This window comes from Coccinella septempunctata, chromosome 7 (genome assembly GCF_907165205.1).
Source record: "Coccinella septempunctata chromosome 7, icCocSept1.1, whole genome shotgun sequence".
Taxonomy (NCBI): Eukaryota; Metazoa; Arthropoda; class Insecta; order Coleoptera; family Coccinellidae; genus Coccinella; species Coccinella septempunctata.
Genome location: NC_058195.1, coordinates 5,088,516 through 5,111,835, shown reverse-complemented (window position 1 = coordinate 5,111,835; position 23,320 = coordinate 5,088,516). Strand labels below are relative to the sequence as shown.

General features: G+C 38.5%; 1 protein-coding gene across 2 annotated transcripts in view; it reads left to right on the top strand.

Moving 5' to 3' along the window:
• The window catches only part of LOC123316343 (Ig-like and fibronectin type-III domain-containing protein 1), a 180,332-nt gene that overhangs the window by 143,227 nt on the left and 13,785 nt on the right, over positions 1–23,320 (top strand). For both annotated transcript variants that reach the window (XM_044902373.1, XM_044902372.1), the window contains 5 exons: positions 5,811–5,951; positions 6,550–6,711; positions 6,903–7,130; positions 17,622–17,989; positions 18,048–18,337. In XM_044902373.1, coding sequence (XP_044758308.1) covers positions 5,811–5,951; positions 6,550–6,711; positions 6,903–7,130; positions 17,622–17,989; positions 18,048–18,337 — 1,189 coding nt within the window. The remainder of the gene's footprint in view (positions 1–5,810; positions 5,952–6,549; positions 6,712–6,902; positions 7,131–17,621; positions 17,990–18,047; positions 18,338–23,320) is intronic.

Here is a 23,320-nt window from a genome sequence, read left to right as displayed (position 1 = left end):
GCAAGAAAAGCAAATTACACCTGGGGAATTTGGACATCTGTGATGCCATCTGGACTAGGGGTTTTTTGCTTCGTTGATATCAAACCCTCGAGGGGGTCTTCAGTTGTCCTGTGTAAATTTGTGGGCTCTGGTGTTGTTTTCGGAGACGAGCAACTTGCAGGTGCTTTTCCTATTTCTGGATTCCTCGTTTCTTGTGGTATCAGGTCCATCGCCATGATTATTTCTTCACCAAGCTGTTTCCAGTTGGTGGACCATTTTCTTTTGCCATCTTTGTAGATCTGGTCCAAAATCTCCATTCTCGACACCCTTTCCACAAGTTCATTGTCTCTTTAATCATCTTCAAAACACTGGCAGCTAAAAGCAATGCTGGACAGCTGTTCTTCTATGACCTTTATGAATTCATGAGCTTTTTATGTAGCAAATGGATTTCCACCTTCTATATAATCCAATATCTGTTCAAGAAAGGATTTGACATACAACATCTTCTAATGTTCCCCATTGAGAGCCCCTTTTTCGCGAATGCCGAAAACGGAGGAAAAGAACCAGTTCGATTCTATCTTTTCCGAGTCGTTCTCGTAAAAACTTAACCCATCATGCCCATAGAACGGCTCTAATAACCGTAATATTTAATGGGTAAAGCACAAAGGGACGCCACCACACCGAAAGTTAACGTTTGAACCGGATTGATCCAATGTCATCGCTTACCCGAAGCTCTCGGCTTTTGTGGATCCGAAAACTTTTTAATTACACGAGCGAACTTCTCGAACGGATAGGATTCCGACATAGAAATTCATATCGAGCATCCATCGTGACCTTCAAGGGGATCAACTTGCAGCAGGGAGGAGGAATCAGATCGAGAATATGCTTCTTTCGAAATTTTATCGGAGTTCAAACCATCGTCGGATATAAGGACTGCTTTACATCGGAATGTTCAATTTCGATCCCCCTATTAGATTCATCAGATGCAGGGAGTTCGTTCAGTGGGGGATTTGGAAGTCAATAAAGCAGCTTTTGTCTTTTAATTTTGAAGTATTGGGATTCCTTCGATGGGTTTGTTGGTATCGTGTTATTATTCAGAGGTGAAGTCTGCTGGATTCGGGACTAAAACATGATAGAAAACTATTACTGATGATCAGCGTTTTAACAATTTTATTTGTTTCTCATTTGTAAACGTCAGTTTTCAAAAACACAATATTAATCAAGAAAGTTCATTTTATCAAGTCATTAACTTGTAGAACTGACAGTTAACTTGCAAAATTTTCACAAGTTAGTAGTATTATTTACATTAGAAAATTTCGTTTTATCGTCATATATGTTGAAAATCATGGTACAATTATTATTTCCAGTACCACAGATTTTTGATGATGAAAGAGTTGATACTGATGATGATGAACCATCTGTTGACCCAGAAACTGCTGAACTCGAGGACTGCAGAACATTTGTACTCTCCTTACTACCAAATAATTTGCTAGACATTTCGATTTTTTTGTTGACCGAATCATCGACATAACTCATCGCAATTTCGGTGCTCTTCCACCCTCCTGCACGCTTTAGTGCTAAAATATCTCCACCCGAATCCGCAACCATAGTGGCTCCAGGTCTGCGAAGAGAGTGGCCGGTGTATAACTCTGGGTCTTTTAAACCTAAATATTTCGCTATTTGCTTTGGGACACCACCAATAGTGTGCTGGCCAGCATTAAGGGAAATGCACTTTCTATGTCGGTATGTCAAAAAAAATCTTAGGCTTTCTGCAGGGCTTGAAGATGCAGCCATCATCGGTTAAGGTGAATTTTCTTGTTGTTAAATTTTTTGTTTGCCGCAATGTCACAATAACGTATTTTCCCATATCTTCTACATCATTCATGTTTAAGGAGAGAATTTTGTCACATCGACAACATCCAAAAATCCCAAATATTGTTACAATTTTCGCCAGCAACCACTGGTCATCAGGAGCATGTAAAAGAAATTGTTCAGCCTCTTCTTTACTTAATACCTTGGTCTTTTTTGGCGTATAACGCTCATTTTTTCGTTTCAGAAACGCTATTACCTTTTGAAAGCTGCAAATGACAACTAAAAGTCATATTTTTCCATAAATTTTTTGAGAAAAACAAACCTGCGAACAGGGGCATTTTCTTTCATTTCCAAGCAGCTTATCAGCATAGACCATTTTGCCCATAAAGTATTTGGGCTGAATCTAGCTCATAGTTGATTCAAGTAGATTTACAAAACATCTTCAGTTACCCCAATCACACTTTTTTTGCTTTGCCACTTTTTGAAGTCGTCGTATTCTCGCTCGTAACTTGAAGCTGATTTTGCAGGTAATAAACTTGAAGCTACCTGCTGGCTGCCTCAATAATTTCTTTTGGTACATTTATTTTCGCTTTCGCCAAAATAAATGTAAAGAAAAATAAACAGACATGTTCATGGCAACGCTTCCATAGCTTACGACATTTGCGACAAATTATTGAGATTTTTTTGGAATTTATCTAACTTTTTTACAAATGAGAAACAAATAAAATATAAAACAATACACGCAAGGTAACGGGTTTTACTGGCTCAAGGAGGTAACTGACTCGCCTGCGGCTCGTCAGTTCCTCCATTTGCCAGGAAAAACCCTCCTACCTTGCTCGTAATGTTATATACTATATTCTGTCATCAGATCCCTGACCTGGTCTCCTGCATTTTGCTGCACCTTCAGTAAATACCCTGCGTAAACAACAGTGTCGTGTATCTTATACCTACAATTGGGAAATTGCTTCATTCTCAAATACACTGATCGATCTAGGTCATTCTAACAGAATAAACACGATTCCACCTTTGCAAACTATTGTAGTCTCAGAAAACGCTTTCCTGGAAATATGAAAAACGTCGATACGCCTCATATTCGCAGAATTTGTGACTGATTGCTTTTCTATTATCAAGAAATGAACTGTTTCCGGATTTTTTATTTTATATTGAACCTCGGCAACGTCCAGAAACATCGCAGCATCAAAAAAAACCGTCTGGCCCAATTTGTCGCTAGGATGTACTTCACATTTCATTGTTTTTAAGCTGAAGGGTTGGGCGCTTTCGAGGGAAAATTAATTACAAAGCACTGGCACCAGATGAATGTTTTACCCTTTCGAATTTGAACCACACCAAGAAATTGCAGGAAATTTATCATCGAAATAACTAATGGACTACGGCATTTTCTGCGGTTAGGCGAATTGAGATTGGCAACATAAGGGGTCGGTTTGTGTTTTCGTACGTATAATGAACCATTTTTTTGATTATTTCAAACAGGATTGAATGGCTGTTGAAGAATGTGGTTTTCTGTACCCGCATGAGGCTATGTATCTCATTTTTTTAAAAGGCGCTGGTTGGTTGCAGTACAACGACAATAATTATCAATTTTACTTTCAAAACATCTCATACCATTTTACCATTGAGCCTCATCTTAGTGGATACTACATCAAGTTAGTTAGTGTCAGAAATGTTCTGTAGATTGTAACGACGTTTTCTCGGTGTACTCGAGCACCAGCTATTTTTTAAGGGAAAATAGCAAACGTACCCTGGTAGCTACGAGCCGAAGACAAGGTTCCTCGGTGGCTGGGGTGTTAGCGACAACCAGTGAAAGTCAAAATCAACGTACACAAATAATATTTGTCGACTCGTACAAGGAAACACACCCCTAGATGCGTCCTTCACCCCCTGAGTATCCACGCCAGCGGGGTTCTTCGATAACAGCAGTGGTGAGCATCGGACAAACGAGGTAGGAAAGAGGGTTAGCCACTCCAAGGTGCTTTCCTCACCTCCTGAGTATCCACGCCAGCAGGGTGCTTCCGCAGTAGGGGTGGAACTTAACCCGGGGTGGTATAGGATGAAGGAAGTTTTTCGCCACTCCAAAGTGCTTTCCGCACCCCCTGAGTATCCGCGCCAGCGGAGTGCTTCGGCAGTAGGTGTTGAATTTAAACTAGAGTCGAGTAACATCGTCGGCTCCCCAACTACTTTCTGCAAATCTATCCTAAATCAGCTAAAGCAGGTGGATAGCCAATCGGTTCTTTCTGTACCTGCTTGGACCATGAAATAGATTGATTAAGGAGTAGTTATTGTAAAGGATTTCTTATGGTTGGGGTATAATTATGGAAATCATCAGCTACTTCCGTATTTGAAGCCTATAATTTACGTGCCCTTCATAAAATTCAATTCATTCTGTTCCTGAATAAGTCACAAGAATTCCATTCTCTCAAATATATAATACAAACTCTCCCTTCGAACCAACCAGCGAAATTTCCCTATAGGTTGATGCTAATTAACCGTCACGAGAAAAAAATGAGTCAAATACACAACTCAATAATTGGCATTCAACTCTGAATGGCTCTCCAGCAGACTCTCTCGAAATAAGTCTGAAATCGAATCATCTCGGTAACAAAGGCCAAGAAACAGAAGCCGTATAGCATTCCTCCGTTTTATTTTGACAGCATCTTGGGGTGAATTTCATTATCCAGCGGGGGGAAACTGACTCAACTTTCTTAGTAATTGATTTGGCCCTGTGCCTGTCCGCCGGCCCTTATGGAGATCTGATTTTTATTCGAGACGGGTATCGTAGGCCCCTTTCTGTATACGATTAAATTCCTTAATTTGATTTCGATGAAGGGTGGATCTTTTTCTTGGAGATAAACGATCGCGAAGGAGCTCAGGTTTTGGTTAAGAGGAATTGATATGGGCATCTCTCAGATGAAAAAATTCCGGTGCTTGGTAGACTGAATTTTATTTCTTCAGTACTGGCTGCTTCCACCGAACATCTTAAGAATTATTCGATGGTGTCCGGGAAGAGCTGAAATAGTAGATTCATCTTGTTTGACGGCATGTACGAGGATATATCGAAAAATTCTTAGCCCACTATAGAACCAAACAAAACTTCAATGTCAAAATATTTTATTACTCAACATATTCTCCTCTTAATTGGATTCATTTATCACAGCGAACCTGCAACGTCTCTGGACCTTTCAAAAAATGTTTCTTCTTGCTCTGCCAAGCAGACCTCCACAGCTTTTATTAGCTCCTCGTTGGAAGAGAATTTAAGACCTTTTAAACTTTTTTTCAGTTGGGGAAAGAGATGATAGTTGGATGGAGCAAAATCTGGTGAATAAAGGGGGTGTTCTAGTAATTCACCGACCTTTCAAACTTTCTTTCAGATGAGGAAAGAGATGGAGCCCAATTTGGTGACTAAGGGAGTGTTTTAGTAATTCAAACCCTAAATTACGAATTTTTTGCATGGCAACATGAGATTCGTGTGCAGGGGCGTTGTCCTGCAAAAACAAAACAACTTGGGATAGCTTTCCGCGTCTTTTCTCTCGAATTTTTTTTCGTTGAGTGGTCAGTATTGTCGAATAGTAATCTCTAGTTATTGTTCTACCCTTATCCAAAAAATCAATCATGATTACTCCATGGCAATCCCACAAAACTGAAGCAAGAACTTTTCAAGCAGATTTTTGGACACGAAACTTCTTAGGTCTGGGAGAACCAGAGTGTCGCCATTCCATAGATTGTTGCTTTGTTTCTGGATCGTAGAAATGTACCCAAGTCTCATCCATAGTAATAATTCGGTTTAAGAAGTCTACATCGTTTTCAAATTGAGCACAGATCGAACGCGATGCTTCTACCTCTGCACGCTTTCGGTCAACATTCAAATATTTTTTTTTTATGCATGGAATCCGGCTAGGCTAACTAGATATCAATACATCCTCGTATAGTTGTGGGCTATTGTGCTTCGATCTTGAAAAAGCCCCTTTGAAATTACAGTTAACATTTCTCTGTTATCTTTCCAGAGTCCATGGAAGAAACCTCTGTACCATCAGGAGGAGACGTATGGGTGTTGTTGATAAAACAAGCAAAACCGACTGATTCTGGAATATACGTTTGTGAAGTGAACAGCAATCCCATTGTCCGAAGTTTCCATAAATTAAGTGGTGAGTTATTATTTCTTTTCTACTAATTATAGGTTCACGCATTACGAACTTTAGGTAATGAAAATTTCCATCCTCGCGATTCACGACTACAAAAAAAATTATTCCGATCTCATACAGAATAATCCAGTCGGCCATGTGACCATAAATTATTGCATGTACATGTTCAGTGAACTACAAATGAAACCATTGAGTTGTTGATGAGAGACAGTTAAACAAGGACTGGCTAATTACGCGAAATGCCAATTAATTAATAATATTCCTATTGATTCACAGCGTATTGAAACGATGTACTCTAAAACGTTTTAACCAGGTATTGACAGTTTCGTAAATATAAATATTTGATATCAGAGATGTATATGGCATTATACTGCATCTACACCCACAGCCTGTCAAAAAAAAATTAGGTAGAAAAAGTAAATCTAATTTTTTCGCAGGTGATATCCAGTTAATCACTGCCTCTTTTTTTTATGCTATAATTCGTATGAGGAATGTCTGAAATTAGCCAATTTACTTCATATCTCACTGTTGAGCTGTAAATTTTGTATTTCTCCTTGCTTTTCACAGATTTTCACAGACACTTACCAATATTTCCTTACAGTTCTGTCCAAAGCACTTCTTCCCCCAGCCAATATGACTGATTCATCCTTGGAACCGAAGACTCCATTCAGTAGCAGAAATCACAACTACACAGACTGCTGTCAAATGAGGAATGTGTCCTCCAATTGTCTTGGATTTTGTAACATCCAGAGCATATTAGAAGGTACATATGTTGATGTTTGTAAGCGATGCATGAGTTCGATGTAATCAGCTATATCTCTGAAAGTATGATGACATTTTGGTGTCTTCCTAACTAGAATTCTAAAAAATTAAGTTTTTCTATGAAAATATGCATAAGTGCTTTCTAAATCCCATGGGAAATTCAAGAGAAATTTTACGATTATTAATTCGCAGGTAGCACTGGTCAGGATCCTGAAAACTGCGAGACGGATTTTCCATCCATAGTCAAATGTATGGCTGATGGAAGGAATCACGTGCCCTGCTGTATACAGGAGAGGGTTCCAGACATCTGCCAGGACGTTTGTAGAGGATCTTACACGGAAATCACAGATAACATAAAAACGCACTTTTCCTGTTCAGCTTACACGGAACAAACATTGGCATGCATAGTGGAGGGTATAGGTGAGCAAAATTGTACATTGTCTCCCCATATCTCATGAATATATGTCAAACGATGGAATATCGGTTGAATGAAAGCGGTTTTCAATTCTCTTTGAATCGTACAAATATATTAACAGTAAATTCTTGGGGTCAAAAGGAACACTTTCTTCCCTTACCATTTTTTCCGAACCGGCTCGGTTTGAAAAATACAGGCTATTGAAAAACTATACCTGGACGGTCTTATCGAATGAAATGAATTCGGAATATAGTTTTCTTATGATTGATTAATCTTTTTCGTACACAAGATATCACCCAGCCTATCTCTATCCGTTTAGATTTTCATCGTCAAAATGGCATTTTTCAAAAAATTGGAAATTTCAATCTGCGATATCTCCTGTTATACTCCTCCGATCCTATTGAGATTTCCGGTTCTGTAATCAGCGTTGCCTAGGCTTTCATCTCAGCACAAAAACTCGATTTCGAAAATCTCGATTTTTTGGGTCAAAAATGAGCAAGGGGTTAGACCCCCCTAAATTGACGTATTTGCTACTCTGTCTGAAAATCAGGATATTCTTTTACTGTCCCAGGATATGGAGTGTATACAATTTGTTTTGAAGATTGTTGAAAACCAAACAATTCATGATTCAATAAAGAATTGCACTCCAGAGAGCTCTTCAAAGTCAACTCGAAAATGAAAAGTGGAAAATCAAAAAAAATTATTTTCTCCTAAACAGTGTCAGATATTGGAAAGTTTGGTATGAAAATATAGGTTTTCGAACACGCTCAATCTATTGCAAGCAATTTCGAAAGCTTATCTCTATCCGTTTAGATTTTCGTCGTCGAAATGGCATTTTTCAAAAAATTGCACTTTTCAATCTGCGATATCTCCTGTTATATTCGCCTGTTCCAAATGGGATTTGCAGTTATATAATCAGCGTTGCCTAGGCTTCCACCCTAGCATAAAAACTCGATTTCGAAAATTTCGATTTTTTGGGTCAAAAATGAGCAAGGGGTTAGACCCCCCTAAATTGACGTATTTGCTACTCTGTCTGAAAATCAGGATATTCTATTACTGTCCCAGGATATGGAGTGTATACAATTTGTTTTGAAGATTGTTGAAAACCAAACAATTCATGATTCAATAAAGAATTGCACTCCAGAGAGCTCTTCAAAGTCAACTCGAAAATGAAAAGTGGAAAAACAAAAAAATTATTTTCTCCTAAACAATGTCAGATATTGGAAAGTTTGGTATGAAAATATAGGTTTTCGAACACGCTTAATCTATTGCAAGCAATTTCGAAAGCCTATCTCTATCCGTTTAGATTTTCGTCGTCGAAATGGCATTTTTCAAAAAATTGCAAATTTCAATCTGCGATATCTTCTGTTATATTCGCCTGTTCCAAATAGGATTTGAAGTTATATAATCAGCGTTGCCTAGGCTTCCACCCTAGCATAAAAACTCGATTTCGAAAATGTCGATTTTTTGGGTCAAAAATGAGCAAGGGGTTAGAACCCCCTAAATTGACCTATTTGCTACTCTGTCTGAAAATCAGGATATTCTATTACTGTCCTTGGATATGGAGTGCGTACAATTTGTTTTGAAGATTGTAGAAAACCAAACAGTTCATGATTCAATTGAGAATTGCACTCCAGAGAGCTCTTCAAAGTCAACTCGAAAATGAAAAGTGGAAAATCAAAAAAAATTATTTTCTCCTAAACAGTGTCAGATATTGGAAAGTTTGGTATGAAAATATAGGTTTTTGAACACGCTTAATCTATTGCAAGCAATTTCGAAAGCCTATCTCTATCCGTTTAGATTTTCGTCGTCGAAATGGCATTTTTCAAAAAATTGCAAATTTCAATCTGCGATATCTTCTGTTATATTCGTCTGATCCAAATGGGATTTGCAGTTTTATAATCAGCGTTGCCTAGGCTTCCACCCTAGCATAAAAACTCGATTTCGAAAATGTCGATTTTTTGGGTCAAAAATGAGCAAGGGGTTAGACCCCCCTAAATTGACCTATTTGCTACTCTGTCTGAAAATCAGGATATTCTATTACTGTCCTTGGATATGGAGTGCGTACAATTTGTTTTGAAGATTGTAGAAAACCAAACAGTTCATGATTCAATTGAGAATTGCACTCCAGAGAGCTCTTCAAAGTCAACTCGAAAATGAAAAGTGGAAAATCAAAAAAAATTATTTTCTCCTGAACAGTGTCAGATATTGGAAAGTTTGGTATGAAAATATAGGTTTTCGAACACGCTTAATCTATTGCAAGCAATTTCGAAAGCCCATCTCTATCCGTTTAGATTTTCGTCGTCGAAATGGCATTTTTCAAAAAATTGCAAATTTCAATCTGCGATATCTTCTGTTATATTCGTCTGATCCAAATGGCATTTGCAGTTTTATAATCAGCGTTGCCTAGGCTTCCACCCTAGCATAAAAACTCGATTTCGAAAATGTCGATTTTTCGGGTCAAAAATGAGCAAGGGGTTAGACCCCCCTAAATTGACCTATTTGCTACTCTGTCTGAAAATCAGGATATTCTATTATTGTCCTAGGATATGGAGTGCGTACAATTTGTTTTGAAGATTGTAGAAAACCAAACAGTTCATGATTCAATTAAGAATTGCACTCCAGAGAGCTCTTCAAAGTCAACTCGAAAATGAAAAGTGGAAAATCAAAAAAAATTATTTTCTCCTAAACAGTGTCAGATATTGGAAAGTTTGGTATGAAAATATAGGTTTTCGAACACGCTTAATCTATTGCAAGCAATTTCGAAAGCCTATCTCTATCCGTTTAGATTTTCGTCGTCGAAATGGCATTTTTCAAAAAATTGCAAATTTCAATCTGCGATATCTTCTGTTATATTCGTCTGATCCAAATGGCATTTGCAGTTTTATAATCAGCGTTGCCTAGGCTTCCACCCTAGCATAAAAACTCGATTTCGAAAATGTCGATTTTTCGGGTCAAAAATGAGCAAGGGGTTAGACCCCCCTAAATTGACCTATTTGCTACTCTGTCTGAAAATCAGGATATTCTATTATTGTCCTAGGATATGGAGTGCGTACAATTTGTTTTGAAGATTGTAGAAAACCAAACAGTTCATGATTCAATTAAGAATTGCACTCCAGAGAGCTCTTCAAAGTCAACTCGAAAATGAAAAGTGGAAAATCAAAATAAATTATTTTCTCCTAAACAGTGTCAGATATTGGAAAGTTTGGTATGAAAATATAGGTTTTCGAACACGCTTAATCTATTGCAAGCAATTTCGAAAGCCTATCTCTATCCGTTTAGATTTTCATCGTAGAAATGGCATTTTTCAAAAAATTGCAAATTTCAATCTGCGATATCTTCTGTTATATTCGTCTGATCCAAATGGGATTTGCAGGTATATAATCAGCGTTGCCTAGGCTTCCACCCTAGCATAAAAACTCGATTTCGAAAATGTCAATTTTTTGGGTCAAAAATGAGCAAGGGGTTAGACCCCCCTAAATTGACGTATTTGCTACTCTGTCTGAAAATCAGGATATTCTATTACTGTCCCAGGATATGGAGTGTATACAATTTGTTTTGAAGATTGTTGAAAACCAAACAATTCATGATTCAATAAAGAATTGCACTCCAGAGAGCTCTTCAAAGTCAACTCGAAAATGAAAGGTGGAAAAACAAAAAAAATTATTTTCTCCTAAACAGTGTCAGATATTGAAAAGTTTGGTATAAAAGTATGGGTTTTCAAACACGCTGAATCTATTGCAAGCAATTTTTAAAGCCTATCTCTATCCGTTTAGATTTTCATCGTCAAAATGGCATTTTTCAAAAAATTGGAAATTTCAATCTGCGATATCTCCTGTTATACTTCCCCGATCCGATTGAGATTTTCGGTTATATTTATGAATAAAATCAAGGACCTGAGAGATTCACCGATTAATTCGATAATAATTGAATGAGCGAATTAGCGGATTAGGGATTATTATTCAAAATGGATTTAGAAACATTCCATTCTTCTAATTTCCAGGGGGGGACTCGAAAATGGAACAGCAAAATTTATATTATCACCTTTCCCCACATAATCCCCCCAGGACCTCATCAGAACTCCATTCCTCCGTATTACTGCACTGGAATCACAAATTAAGACTGCAAAAATGCCGTTTCGAGTGACGTTCGCAGAATTAAGAGAGAAGATAATATTGAGATCGATGTTCCGGATCCAGCTTCATTTCCATTCACATCGCCAGTCGGAACGGTTTTTTTCCCTAATCGAAATTTATGTTCATAGCTTCCAGCTTAGAGGGTCGCCCCTTTGGAGAGGACGTCATTAATGTGAGGAGTTTCTGGCGTTTTACTCCGATTTTAGCAGGATTGATTCTATTAATGTACGCCCCTAATCAATCCGAACATCGTCTTTTGTCGGCGATGAAAAGATTTCTTTCGACCGATAAATTTCTGGAGAGTTCTGTCGACAGAATTGCAGGGGGGTTGGTGGATACAGGTCTGTAGAATGAATGGACTTGTGGAAGCGTCGCTACGATACGTTTAAGTCAGAAGTCTCTTCTTTTCTTTCAACAATAATCATGTTGGAGGTACAAAATGTACAGGATGGGCTAAATTCGTTGTCTACTGAGAGGATCTCGAGAATTATAGTAGCTAGAAGAAAACTGATGACACATTTCCAAGCCCAATTTCGGAGAAACAAAGAATGGTGAAAACCGCAGCCTCCTACGAAACTTCGTTTTTGACTTTGACAATTTCGTAAATTTCTCATAACTTTTTTGTCTTTGAAGTTACAAATCTGAAACTTGAAACTTCTGGAGGCACTCTTTTAAGTAGAATCCACTGATGAGCTCAAAATATTTTCTCATTTCGAATCATTGGGTGAACTTCCATTTTTTTAAATGCAAACTTTTATTGAATTTGTTATTTTTGAATTGGGAAAAGTCTTTTGTCAGTAGATTCTACGTATGAGAGTGCCTGAGAAGGTTCAAGTTTCAGATCTGTAACTTCAAAGACAAAAAAGTTATGAGAACTTTTCGTTATCGTCAAAATCTCAATTTTTGTTTATAACTCGAAATCTAAAATTGATAGGCCGATTCTGTTCTCAGATTTGGATTAGTCATGAAAAAAGAGCTCGAGAATGTGTCATCCGTTTTCTTCTAGTTGCTATGGTTCTCGAGATCCCCTCAGTAGACAACGAATTTTGTCCACCCTGTACACAGGATGTATTTGAAGATGAGGCTTTTTCAATAGAAGGTAGAACTGGTCAAAATGAAGCGTTTCACCATAAATCACCCAAACAAAACTTTACAAAGTTGAAAAAAATTGAAAATGATTACTGAAATAGATCCTAATACGACCCTATACCGTTTGTTGATTAAATTATCGCAAAACAGTGGTAATAAACTTATCTCCCGATTTGACCACGTGGTTTCGTTTAGGATATTGGTTCGTTCGATATTTACGTGATAATGAAAATGGAAACTTTTAGGATTTCCGTATTGTTCTCATTATTTTTGAGTAAATTACACGATTTTATGAAATGGCTCATTTCCATACCAACTGACAGAAGAGACTTAGGACGCAAGTGTAAAAAATAGAATATACTTCAAAATCTCACCAATAAAATTCGTCTAAATTATTCACGAATTTTTTCACAATGGGCACCACAATCTTCTTGTTCGAACATTCCAACAATCGTCGTAAAAATGGCACTTTTTCATCATAACTAACATAAGCACTTTCAAAATACTGCCTCGATTTTCTATTTTTTTTTTCACCTTAAATTGCACGATACAACAATTATGATTCTCTCAAAAGTGACCTGATGCATCTAATCCGATGAACTTGGTACTGAACCATTCATTGTTCAGCCATATGTTTGTGTTTTGTTTTGTTTTTGCGATGTCGGAGTCACCTTCCACAGTCCCGTACTTGAAATTCAATGAAATTTTGTCGAACTTCTAGGGGTTGTATCTCAGCCATCTTGAATATTTTATATAGACAATTTTTGGAGAAACGACTTATTTTGATGAGTTCTACCTTTTGTAAAAAAGAAGTCTCACCTTTGAAAACGCCCTGTATTCACCAATATTTGACAGGCCTCATGGACTATTCGCGTTATTCAACTTGGTAGATTCAAAATTAATTTTTTCACGAGATTTTGAATCTTTATCCTCTGACATGGGTTTTTTCATTTCTGAATTCGGAGAAGCCCGTTAATAAGCACTTTTCTATATTTTATCGACAGAAAATGTACATAATTATTCCAATAAAACCTGGATGAACGTAACGTCCTAACTTCCAAACGAAAAGTTGTATATTTTTGAAGACCAAGGCAGCTGTTTACAAAGAAGTCGTCCTCCTCACGCTTCTTTACGGAAGCGAAAGCTGGACTCCTTACAGGCGACATATTAAACAGCTTGAACAAACGCAACAACGTCATCTAAGACAGATAATGCACATCAGTTGGTGCCACAAAGTTTCGAATGCAGAAGTCTTGCAACGCGGGAGTTGTACAACAATTGAGACTCAAGTAACGAGGGCCCGATTCAGATGGAGCGGCCACATTCTGAGGATGCAAGACACAAGACTCCCCAAAATAGCTCTGTATGGTGAATTCACAGAGGGTGCTCGGAAACCAGGAGGCCAGTATAAGCGGTTTAAGGATATACTACATCAATCCCTAAAATCAATTAATGCCAATTATAACTGGGAACAACTAGCGTTATACAGGTCACAGTGGAGGTCTATGGTGCACAGTTATAATGGAGACTTGAGAAGAATACAGCGGAGGCCAGATCTGGTTGGTGACTATCCATGCCCGGAGTGATGGAAGGATCTGTAGGTCACGGTTGGGTCTCTTCAGTCACAGGAGGGCACACAGTCGCAATTAGCCCTAAGAAATTATAAGTCTGTTCTGTTTTTTAGGTCTTTTTGTAGATTTATTCCCGGTAACGGGATACAACAATTAATGAGTGAATGAATTTTTTTTAAGGCAAGTAGTGTTTTTCGTCCGAATCAGATACTTTTCGTCCGTAAACACTTTTCGTCCGTAAACACTTTTCGTCGCGTAGAAACAAATACGACAATGGCGATCAATCATTTCCGATAACCAGGATTTGATAAAAACACAGTGCCTGTGGCAGTTGCTTTTATCAAATTCTTTAAGATATCTGCTAGATTTTACGAATGAATTAAGAACGTGGTTTGAATATTAGTGTTCATGAATAACACTCCTCCAGAGATGGGGAAATCGGCAACTGCAATTACGTTCAGGTTGGATTTACAGCACACAAATGAGTACTTACTTTCTTAAAGGTATATGAGGTCGACGAAAAAATTCAATATTCACCTCGACAAAAAACTGTCTATATTGACTTGCCTGCTTGATATCCTCGGCTACGCCTCGGTTATCAATTTGCAACTTGACAGTTCTTCGTCTTTGGTACAAAAATAACTATTTTGTTGCGATTTTTGACGGTCCTGGAGAAAGTGAATGCCCTTATGCGTCCTCCCTTCCCTTATAATAGGTGCTACTCAAATATACTTTACACACGAGCCTCGGAATGGTTGCTGAATCCATTAAAGACCGAAATTATTCGCTTAGACAATTATTCCGACAGTTCTGGGAGATAACATTAGCAGTAGATCAACGCTATGTACCGAATGAATAGATCCAGGTGAAACCACTTGAATCGTCGTTTCGACTCTGACTACGACGCTGCAGACATCTACTAAAAGTCCCACTTGAGCTGCTTTCCAGGCGAGAACGAGGCACTCAGTTGCAGGAAAGTCAACAGAGAATGAAATTAATATTTGCACACGCCCCTACAATTCAGACTGCGAGTAGTTTGTTCCTTGAGAAGCGAGTCCCGGATTCGGAATTGTGTATCCGCGATTTCACCGTTAGATTCGCATCTTGGATGGAGTAGAGTAGTGCGGAAAATGTTAGAGTTACGTCCCTCAAGATTTCCCGAACGATATTCATGCATTATACAGGTTCATGGGGTTGTTTCATTTTTCGTATTGTATAAATTATGTTGATTCCATCCAACCAGGCATACTGGAACAGGGCCTACATTTCCTTTTTTCCTCGTGTATAACTGCCCATTCGCAAACCTGCCTTGATAATATTCTAACTAACATTGAAGGAGGCTCAGTATCTGTATTACAGTCACATACTTCAGATCACCTAGCCCAAAAGTTCACATTCCCATGTACTGCTCGACAGAACCTAGAGTTGCAAAGAATTAAGATTAGAACCATAAATCACAGATCACTTGAAAATTTCAGTATTGAATTATCCAGGGTAAATTGGGAAAATATTATAAATGCTGCCTCAGATGACATAAATTCAAGATGGAATGCTTTTACTTCGAAATACAGTGAGATATTTGATGCAAATTTTCCATATAAAAACATCACAATAACACAAACATGTAAACATAAACAAAATGTTGAAAAAAAAAAATTAAAAAATCAACTAGATATATTGTTCACTATATCTAGTGTAAACTCCTCATATTTGAAAGAATATAAGGCATTGAAGAGAAAATATGACGACGCTATCAGAAATTATAAAAGACATTATTATGGTGACCAAATAAAAAAATCAGAAAACAAAACAAGAAAGGTTTGGCAAATTGTAAAATCTCTTACTGGATATGATAGAAGAACTAATCAAGCCACCCTGCCTTCTGGGGATCCCAAAAAGTTAGCTGACAGATTCAATAAATTTTTCAGAGATGCCACCCCACAGCATGAAAGAACGCAGAAAAATCCACCATTTCCAAACATTGTTTGCAACGAAAAATCTTTCTATATGTTTGATGTGTCAGAGGAAGAACTCATCAGTACAATTAAATCTATTAAGACCAAAAACTCTTGCGGACATGATAACATACCGATTAGGGTTCTGAAGCACTCTATTTCTTCCATCGTTAAACCACTCTGTCGACTAGTAAATCAAGCATATATGGAGGGTGTGTTTCCGGACTCCCTCAAGATTGCGATAATCAAACCACTGTTCAAAAAAGGTGATAAAGAGGATCTATCAAATTACCGCCCCATAAGTATCTTAACGAGTTTCTCAAAGATATTTGAAAAAATACTTTCAAATAGGATGATGAAATTTTTCAAAAAGTTTGGGATTTTTTCTCCACATCAACATGGATTTCTGAAAAACCGAAACACCGAGACCGCAATTTTCAGCCTTGTAAAGATCATTATGAATGCTTTGGAGGATGGAGATATACCATTGAGTGTTTTCATAGATTTTTCCAAAGCTTTTGACTGTGTTGACCATAGCATTTTATTGAGAAAGCTGGAAGCCTATGGAATTCGAGACAATCAGCTTAAACTGATAGAGTCATATTTGAAAGATCGAGTTCAGAGAACGGTGATTGGTGGGGATGGTGCTTTCGTCGTTTCGGGGGAGGTCCGGACTCACACTGGAGTCCCACAAGGTAGCATAATGGGACCACTTCTGTTTCTCATTTATATAAATGATCTACCCGATTTCCTTAAGATCTTGCTTGTTCTTCTGTATGCAGACGATTCAAATTTCACCGCAATAGATCATAATATAGAAAGAGTGATTACATCTGCTCAAACTTACTTGAAACAAGTAATTGAATGGTGCGATTTGAATCGAATAAAGCTGAACATGGAAAAGACCGAGGCAGTATTTTTCCATACCAAGAAACCCAATACCTCATTTCCAAGTACGGTTTCAGTAAATGGGCAACAGATATCTGTGAACGCCTCGACAAAATTCCTTGGACTCTACATTGATAGTGACATGAAATGGGAAACTCATTGCAAATCCCTTAGTAAGCGTCTACATTCTGTTATATATACATTAAATGTTTTGAGACATCGGTTGGATGAGTCAGTGTTGAGGATTGTGTACTCTGCGAACTTTGAGTCACAGATGATGTATGGTGTTGTTTTCTGGGGGAGCAGTTCTCTAGCAAACAAAATCTTTATAGACCAAAAGTGGGCAATCAGAACAATTTGTGGAATGAAAGGGAGAGAAACCTGTCGTGGTGTTTTCAAGAGGCTGGGTCTCATGACCCTGTTTGGCCTGTATATTTACAAGTGCGTAATGTTCGTTTACCATCATACTGAATTTTTCATCAAGTTCAAAAATGAGAATAACACCAGAAAAATGGATAGCTATTTACTACCAAAATGCCACCTGACATTGTCACAACATCAAGCAGAATTTATGTCCCTAAAGCTTTACAACAGATTACCCAAACAGTACCGTATAGCACAGGCAGTGAAAAGGTTTTTAGGAATGAAGTTCGGAAACTGATCATAGACTGTGAACCCTACAACATTACAGAATTTTATGAATATTGTTCTTCAATTTAAATTTGTTCTTTCAGTTTGACTTATTTCCCTTTTATTGTTATACAATAATTGTGTGCAAATGAATAAACATTACTATTACTACTATTACTATTACTATTACTATTAAACGTTTTGATTTTATTGGACTTCTTTTCCAGAGTTACTACCGAGTCAACCTGAGGAATTGGAAGTGGAAGCCCTGAACGAGAAATCAATCAAAGTGATGTGGGAGTTTCCATACATGAACGCTGAAACCGTCACTCACTTCTCAGTCAACGTCACATCCCTTCATACGTTCGATGAAGAAATAGCACCTACTTCTGATCAGTCCTCAGCAAACCCTACAGCCATATCGACCACAACCTCCCACGCCATCCATCTAAACGTCAAATTCCCCCTAAAATCCGTCGTCATCAACGACCTGGTTCCCTTCACCATGTACGAAGTGACAGTGACAGCTGTCAACCAGCACGGAACAAGTTTGCCAAGTTACGCCGTCAGGACGTTGACTTTGACTCCGACAAAGGTGAGGGACGCAAATAGATTGATTGTCCAATTGCGAAAATTGTCAACAATTGTTGCAGGTTCAACAGAAGGAAGTGGGTGATGCACCTAACCTCCCAGATATCAGGACTTGCTGTCGCGACAAGGGTGTCAGTCACCCGCCTTGCATCAACAAACTGTGCGATCCTACTGAGACTGCATCGGCTGAAATTACCGATTTGATGATTTGTGCACCTTGGGCGCCAGCCACTTTCAGCTGTCTGACGCAGGGCTTGGATCATACTCCGTGCTGTAAGGAGAGGGGTTTGCCAGATTTATGCCAACAACTATGCATGGGCAATGTTTCAAGCATCGACTTCAACTACCTCAAGTGAGTATTAATTGCTTTTCTCTCCTCCCTATACAGGCTGGGTATGTCTCTAGACCTTTGTTTCTTCTTACTCTGCAAACCAGACCTTCACAGCTTTTATTACCTCCAGGTTGGAAGGAAATTTACGACCTTTTAAACGTTTTTTCAGTTGAGGAAAGAGATGCTAGTCGGATAGAGCCAAATCTGGTGAATAAGGGAGGTGTTCTAGTAATTCAAAACTTAAATCACGAATTTTTTGTATGGCAACATGAGATTTGTGTGCAGTGGCGTTGTCCTGCAAAAACAAAGCACCTTTGGATGGCTTTCCGCGTCTTTTCTCTTTAATTTTTTCCCGTAAAGTGGTCAGTAATGTCGAATAGTAATCTCCGGTTATTGTTCTACCATTATCCAAAAACTCAATCATGATTACTCCATGGCAATCCCACAAAACTGATGCAAGAATATTTCCAGCAGATTTTTGGTCACGAAACTTCTTAGGTCTTGGAGAACCAGAGTGTCGCCATTCCATCGATTGTTGCTTTGTTTCTGGATCGTAGAAATGTACCCAAGTCTCGTACATAGTAACAATTCGGCTTAAGAAGTCTACATCGCTTTCAAATCGAGCACATATTGAAGTCGATGCTTCTACCCTTGCACGCTTTTGGTCAACATTCAAACATTTGGGGATCCACTTTGCAGCAATTTTTCTCATGTCCAAATTGACGTGCGTGAAATAATCAGTGCTTCAGATATCCATTTTAGCCCAATTCGACGGTCTGATGAAATCATGTCATGAACTGCATCGATATTTTCGGGGATTGACACAAAAAGTGGCCTTTCCGATCGGTCATCATCTCCAATGGAAAATTTAACTCTTTTGAAGCTTGCAGTCCAATTTTTCACGGTCGCATACGGAAGACATAGATCACCAAGGGTATCAAGCATATCTTCGTAAAACTGCTTACCTCCTAAACCTTTTAAACAGGTAGGTACTAGATGATGGCTCGATACTCCAATTTCTCGATTTTCACAATTTCGGTGGACATCTTCTTTTTTTTAGTTTATTGCGTAACTCTGGTTTACGTTTTTGACCTCTAACTTCACACTGACCCTTCTAAAGAGTTATTGTTCGTTGCTATGGTAACGCAATATTTTTTTATGCATGGAACTGGTCTAGGCTAACTAGATATCAATACATCCTCGTATATCCATTTGGCTCTTATACAAATCATTAATTTCAATTTCCCTCAAACGTCAGCTTGACGTTCTTGATGAAATAACTAAAGAATTTGAAAATTCACTCGATAATTTCGAAATTTTCGTAAACAACGGTGTTACAATCCTTTATTCCCCTGTTTTCGTAAAGAAATATCCGCTCGCCGGAAGCAGCACGATCAAAACCGGAAATAAATCGAGACCTCCCCCTTCCCATATCCACCTAACAGATAAACCTCGAACGGTACTTTTCGTAAAAACTCGAGTCTCTGTAATTGCGGAACTGAATAATTCAAAGAGCGGAAACTTTCAATTGAAACTTCAGGAAGAGTGAGGGTTCTTCTTTCTGAGCGGATTGTCGGCCGGGAAGACCGTGTGTAGTAGTTACTACGCCATTTTGGATGTGATATAAAGCCGGAAAAATTCGAGATGTTCACGACTTCCTAGATCGCGGAGTTGGAGAACTCCGTGAGTTATGCCGGGGCTGAAAGCAGTATTCGGTATACCTCGAGGAGTGGCAGGAATGCATAATTTCTTGCGGAAAGGAACTCTAGAGGGCCTGTCTGATATCGGCTGCTGAATCTGCGGAATAGAAATGTGTTTTTTTGTTTATTTCGCTATAGTTACAATACAGGGTGTTGCAGGATTAATGGGAATAAGTTCGGATGTAGGCTCAGTACCTCAAAATAAGATGGAATGCTTTTATGGAGTCATGCTCGGAAACGCTCCGTTAAATAGTTGTTGCTTCAAAGATTTGATTATGGCTTTACGAAGATGTATTGGCATCTAGTTAGCCTAGGCCAAAAAAAAAATTATTATAGCGTTACCATTTACCATAGCAACGAACAATAACTCGTCAGAAGTGTCAGTATGAAGTTTGAGGTCAAAAAAGTAAACCAGATTTATGCAATGAATTAAAAGAATGAAGATGTCCACCGAAATTGTGAAAATCGAAAAATTGGAGTATCGAGCCATCATCAAGTACCTGGATTTAAAAGGGTTAAGAGGTAAGAAGATTTACGAAGATATGCTCAATCCCCTTGGTGATCAATGTCCTTAGTATGCGACCGTGAAATATTGGACTGCAAGCTTCAAAAGGAGTGAATTTTCCATTGAAGATGATGACCGATCGGGAAGGTCACTTTTTGTGTCAATCCCCGAAAATATCGATGCAGTTCATGACATGATTTTAGCAGACCGTCGAATTGGGCTAAAACGGATATCTGAAGCACTGAACATTTCATAGGAACGCGTTCATCATATACTTCACGTCAATTTGGACATGAAAAAAATTGCTGCAAAATGGATTACCAAATGTTTGACTGTTGACCAAAAGTGTGCAGAGGCAGAAGCATCGCGTTCGATCTGTGCTCGATTTGAAAACGATGTAGACTTCTTAAGCCGAATTGTTACTATGGATGAGACTTGGGTACATTCCTACAATCCAGAATCAAAGCAACAATCGATGAAATGGCGACACTCTGGTTCTCCAAGACCTAAGAAGTTTCGTGTCCATAAATGTGATGGGAAAGTTCTTGCTTCAGTTTTTTGGGATTGCCATGGAGTAATCATGATTGATTTTTTGGATACGGGTAGATCAGTAACCGGAGATTACTATTCGACATTAGTGACCACTCTACAGAAAATAATTAAAGAGAAAAGTTGCGGAAGCTATCCAAAGTTGTTTTGTTTTGCAGGACAAGTCCAGTGCACACAAATCTCATGTTGCCATGCAAAATATTTGTGATTTAGGGTTTGAATAACTAGAATACCCCCATTATTCACCAGATTTGGCTCCATCCGACTATTATCTCTTTCCCCAACTGAAAAAAAAATGAAAGGTCGTAAATTTTCTTCCAACGAGGAGGTAATAAAAGCTGTGTTTGCAGAGCAAGAAGAAACATTTTTTTGAAAGGTCTATAGACGTTGCAGGTTCACTGTAATAAACGTATCCAATTGAGAGGAGCATATGTTGATTAATAAAATATTTTTACATTGAAATTGTTTGGTTCTATAGTAGGCTAAGAGTTTTTCAATATATCGTCGTTTTTAAGTTTTTCAGAGGCACAGAAATTAACGAATGACATTTTACAGTGGTATTTTTTAAATAGAGATTCATCTAGAACTCAAAGAAATTGAAAATTGCACCGTATTGTATCTTATCCGACACTCCCAAACGATCCATTGATCTTATAATATCGTGCGCTGAACACAGCGTACCGCAATATCATAAACTGCATCAAAACCTCAGGAAATCCTCCCCGGCTGCATTCACGGCGAAACGAATGATCCCCTGGCTGAAAAATCCCATTGTTCTCCGTCAAACGAAAACTTTGCGCTACCGTTCCGGGCCAAATTTCAAAACGCCCACGCCTTAATTAGTTCGGGCATTGTTTTCGTGTCATTTCGTCATGAATTGAATAGTTCTGTTGGCTGAAAATGTCTGAAAACATTAAAAGACTGGGAGCACTTCCGGTGCCGTTATCGGCGGAATAAAGTTTACCCGTCTTGGGCGCGGAGCGACCGCAGTTTTATTGGGTATAACTCTTCCCAAGTTATGAAGGAGTAGACGCCGGTCGTTTTTACCGTTTTTGTTTGCCCGAACGGACCATAATTATGGATTCGTGGGGGGAAATTGAGTCGACATTCGGATTGAAATATTGTATATAGTCCGTGCGCTTTTATTCAAGCAGTCGGTTGGCCTTGGAAGTTTGACACTACCCGCTGCATACAGTGACTCTAACGAGACAGTGGCGACAATTGTGGTCTCGTTTTTCATCGTTTTATCAAGAATATGGCGGATTTGGTCACGTGACGTGACGTGAGCCAATCCGCATTCCGAATTAGAGATCATAGCATTGAAATCTGTGCTTCTAAGCCGCCATATTCTTGCTAAATTTCCAATTGTCGCCACTGTGTTTGATAGAGTCGCTGTACCGCTGTACAGTACGAAAATGTGAGGTTATGACGCTTATCAAAACATATTTAGGTTATAAATCAGCGATATGTTGTACGTTCTACGTAATTTTCTATTTGGGGAGCCCAAGAGGCAAATTCGGGTTTTACTCGAGTGTGTCAGCTTTTAATATAAGGGGAAATACCTTGGATTTTGTAGAGTACCTCTACCAAAAATAAGATTTGTATACAGGGGGAATTTGCCTAGGACAGCCTGAGAGAATAGTAAAAAAAAAACGATCATTGTACATGCTCGAGCGTGTCAGATTAGGATATATGTTGAAAAGTATATATTCTCTCAATCTGACAATTTAAGCTTATGAAAATGTGTGGGAGGGTGCCAAACTTGCAAAAAAAAAACGTCAGGTGTACAATCTCGAGCGCGGTTGCTTTTCTACTACCTTTTTACTAGACGTCGCCAGAGCATTCGACAGAATATGGCATGAAGGATCAATATATAAGATGAGATGTGGTGGATATTCGATCAAAATATGCAAGTTGATCCGGAATTATCTCAAAAATAGAAGATTTTACGTGAAACTGGAAGGAGAATGCTCCACAACAAGAGATATAGAGGCTGGAGTACCCCAAGGGTCAGTACTTGGGCCACTTCTGTACAACATATACATTCACGATATTCCGAAGAATCCAAGAACCATGCTAACGTTATATGCTGACGACACAGACATAGCAACTCGACATCGCAACCCAGAAGTAATAGAACGAGTTCTACAAGAAACTATTGACGAAACAAATGACTGGTGCATAAAGTGAAAAATCAAACTCAATGGACAAAAGAGCCAAGCAATATTACTACAGAAAAGAAGACTGCGA